This window comes from Plasmopara halstedii (genome assembly GCF_900000015.1).
Source record: "Plasmopara halstedii genome assembly, contig: Scaffold_430, whole genome shotgun sequence".
Taxonomy (NCBI): domain Eukaryota; phylum Oomycota; class Peronosporomycetes; order Peronosporales; family Peronosporaceae; genus Plasmopara; species Plasmopara halstedii.
The window spans coordinates 566,851-568,516 of record NW_020187350.1 but is presented as its reverse complement, the minus strand read 5'-3'; the positions used below and the strand labels follow the sequence as shown (position 1 = coordinate 568,516).

Here is a 1,666-nt window from a genome sequence, read left to right as displayed (position 1 = left end):
AGTCTGACACTCCTTTTTCCGCATGGGATGACGAGGAAGACGAGCTGCGCCAGCGGCGTGATACGAGCCCTGCTCGAGCCTTACGGACCCCATGTCCATTTCCAGACTTCTCGTCACGTGTGGGACGTGGTGTAAACACCAATAACCTCGACGGGAAGCAGAGGCGGCAGCTTGAAGCTGCTCGGAAGTCGGCTCTGATGCGCGCTAATTTACGGCCGGGCATTGACTTTCGTGTGGAACATGGTTTCCGTCCAGCGGATCCCGCTATGGACGCGAAGAACGCGGTAGCTCGATCGTTACGCGTCCACATTATCGGGCCCCTGGCCAGAGCGAAATTTGAGCTTGCCAAACGAAAACCTCTTCGAGCTCGTTTCTTGGTTCCACAAGAATTTCCGTTGGAGGCTTATCGCACTCGTCTGAGTGCTCAACGAGGTGATGCTCGTTTACCCGCAATGCGGACGATACCGGTAGTGCTCGCCCCTGGCGACACCTCCGATTTGAGTTTGCCAAACCCAAAGCACGCCATCGACTCCCTTCGGATTGTCGCCCTACGACGTATGGGTCAACCCCTAACGCTCCCGCGAAGTCTGTGTCTGCGACCGCAAGAGCTCAGGGCCACTGCTATGAGCTCAGCTTATGACCCTTCTGCTTCCCTGGCTATTACCGGGAAGCGCGGGGCGTCCTGATCATTCTGATCAAACGCATCCACGGCATCTGGACAATCTTGCCGAAGTGGCGTCTCAAACTTCCACGAGTTTTCGGAATCGGGATATCCCCACCACTTTACCAGATATTGGGTCTGACCCTGGTGACGACGTCGTCCCACTAGACGTTCCACGTGAGTGGACGTCACCATTCTCATCAAGAAGAGCGGTGGCGGGCGGTAACGACTGGGTCGACCGCCGTCCGGTGACTTGCGGTGCTCTTCGAGTTTTTGAGGATGAGATCCTTCGTGATCGGAGCACCTTTGAGCGTCATGCTGAAGTAGCATATCGCTATGCGGACGCTCTTGATGATTTGGAGCGCGTCGTGCGCCGGCTGCCTCGCCTTGAGGACTACCGCGTTCTGTCGGAGCGACTCCTAGCCGTGGAGCAGGCAAATACGTCGCTGCAGACAATGGTGGGGCGCTTGGTTCCATTAGAAATGGAGATTGCTGCACTCCGTGCTCACAACCAGATACTGCTTCAGTTTCTGGGTGGTCGAGGGCCCTAGGGACCCGCTCCGGCGCCAGCGCTTCCGCGTTTACATGCGCCGGATCCGATACGGCTTAAGCAAACCCACGTAAAACTCCGGGTGGGTGCGCATCCGTTTTGGAAGGTTTGGCGTATACGCTAGGCCCCGCTTGGCCACAGCCTCGAACGGTCCGATAAACCGTGGACGAAGCTTCGTCCGGAAGATAACAGAGGCTAAATGTGTAGGAAGGTCTTTAAAGTTTAATAAGACCAGGTCTCCGACCTTAAGGCTTTCCACGTTGCCTCTTCCTTTCTCATCTGCATTGCATCGCAAACGTGCCGTAGGACACTCAGTCTGGTAGAGAAGAAGTCATCGACTTCTTTGCGGATGGTGAGGGGGCTGACATCAGCCAGCCGTTCGACTATTCCTCCCCCACCAATCCCTGAATCATGGCATGGCGGTGTCAGTGAATCGCGAGGGTAAATCCGACCGC

General features: G+C 56.2%; 1 protein-coding gene across 1 annotated transcript; it reads left to right on the top strand.

Moving 5' to 3' along the window:
- Positions 1-636: 636 nt before the first annotated feature.
- PHALS_09692 (uncharacterized protein) lies at positions 637-1,212 on the top strand (the record flags this gene model as incomplete). Its single annotated transcript, XM_024724994.1, has 1 exon — positions 637-1,212. The coding sequence occupies one exon, from the start codon at positions 637-639 to the stop codon at positions 1,210-1,212; it is 576 nt and encodes a 191-aa protein (XP_024575815.1).
- Positions 1,213-1,666: the final 454 nt, after the last annotated feature.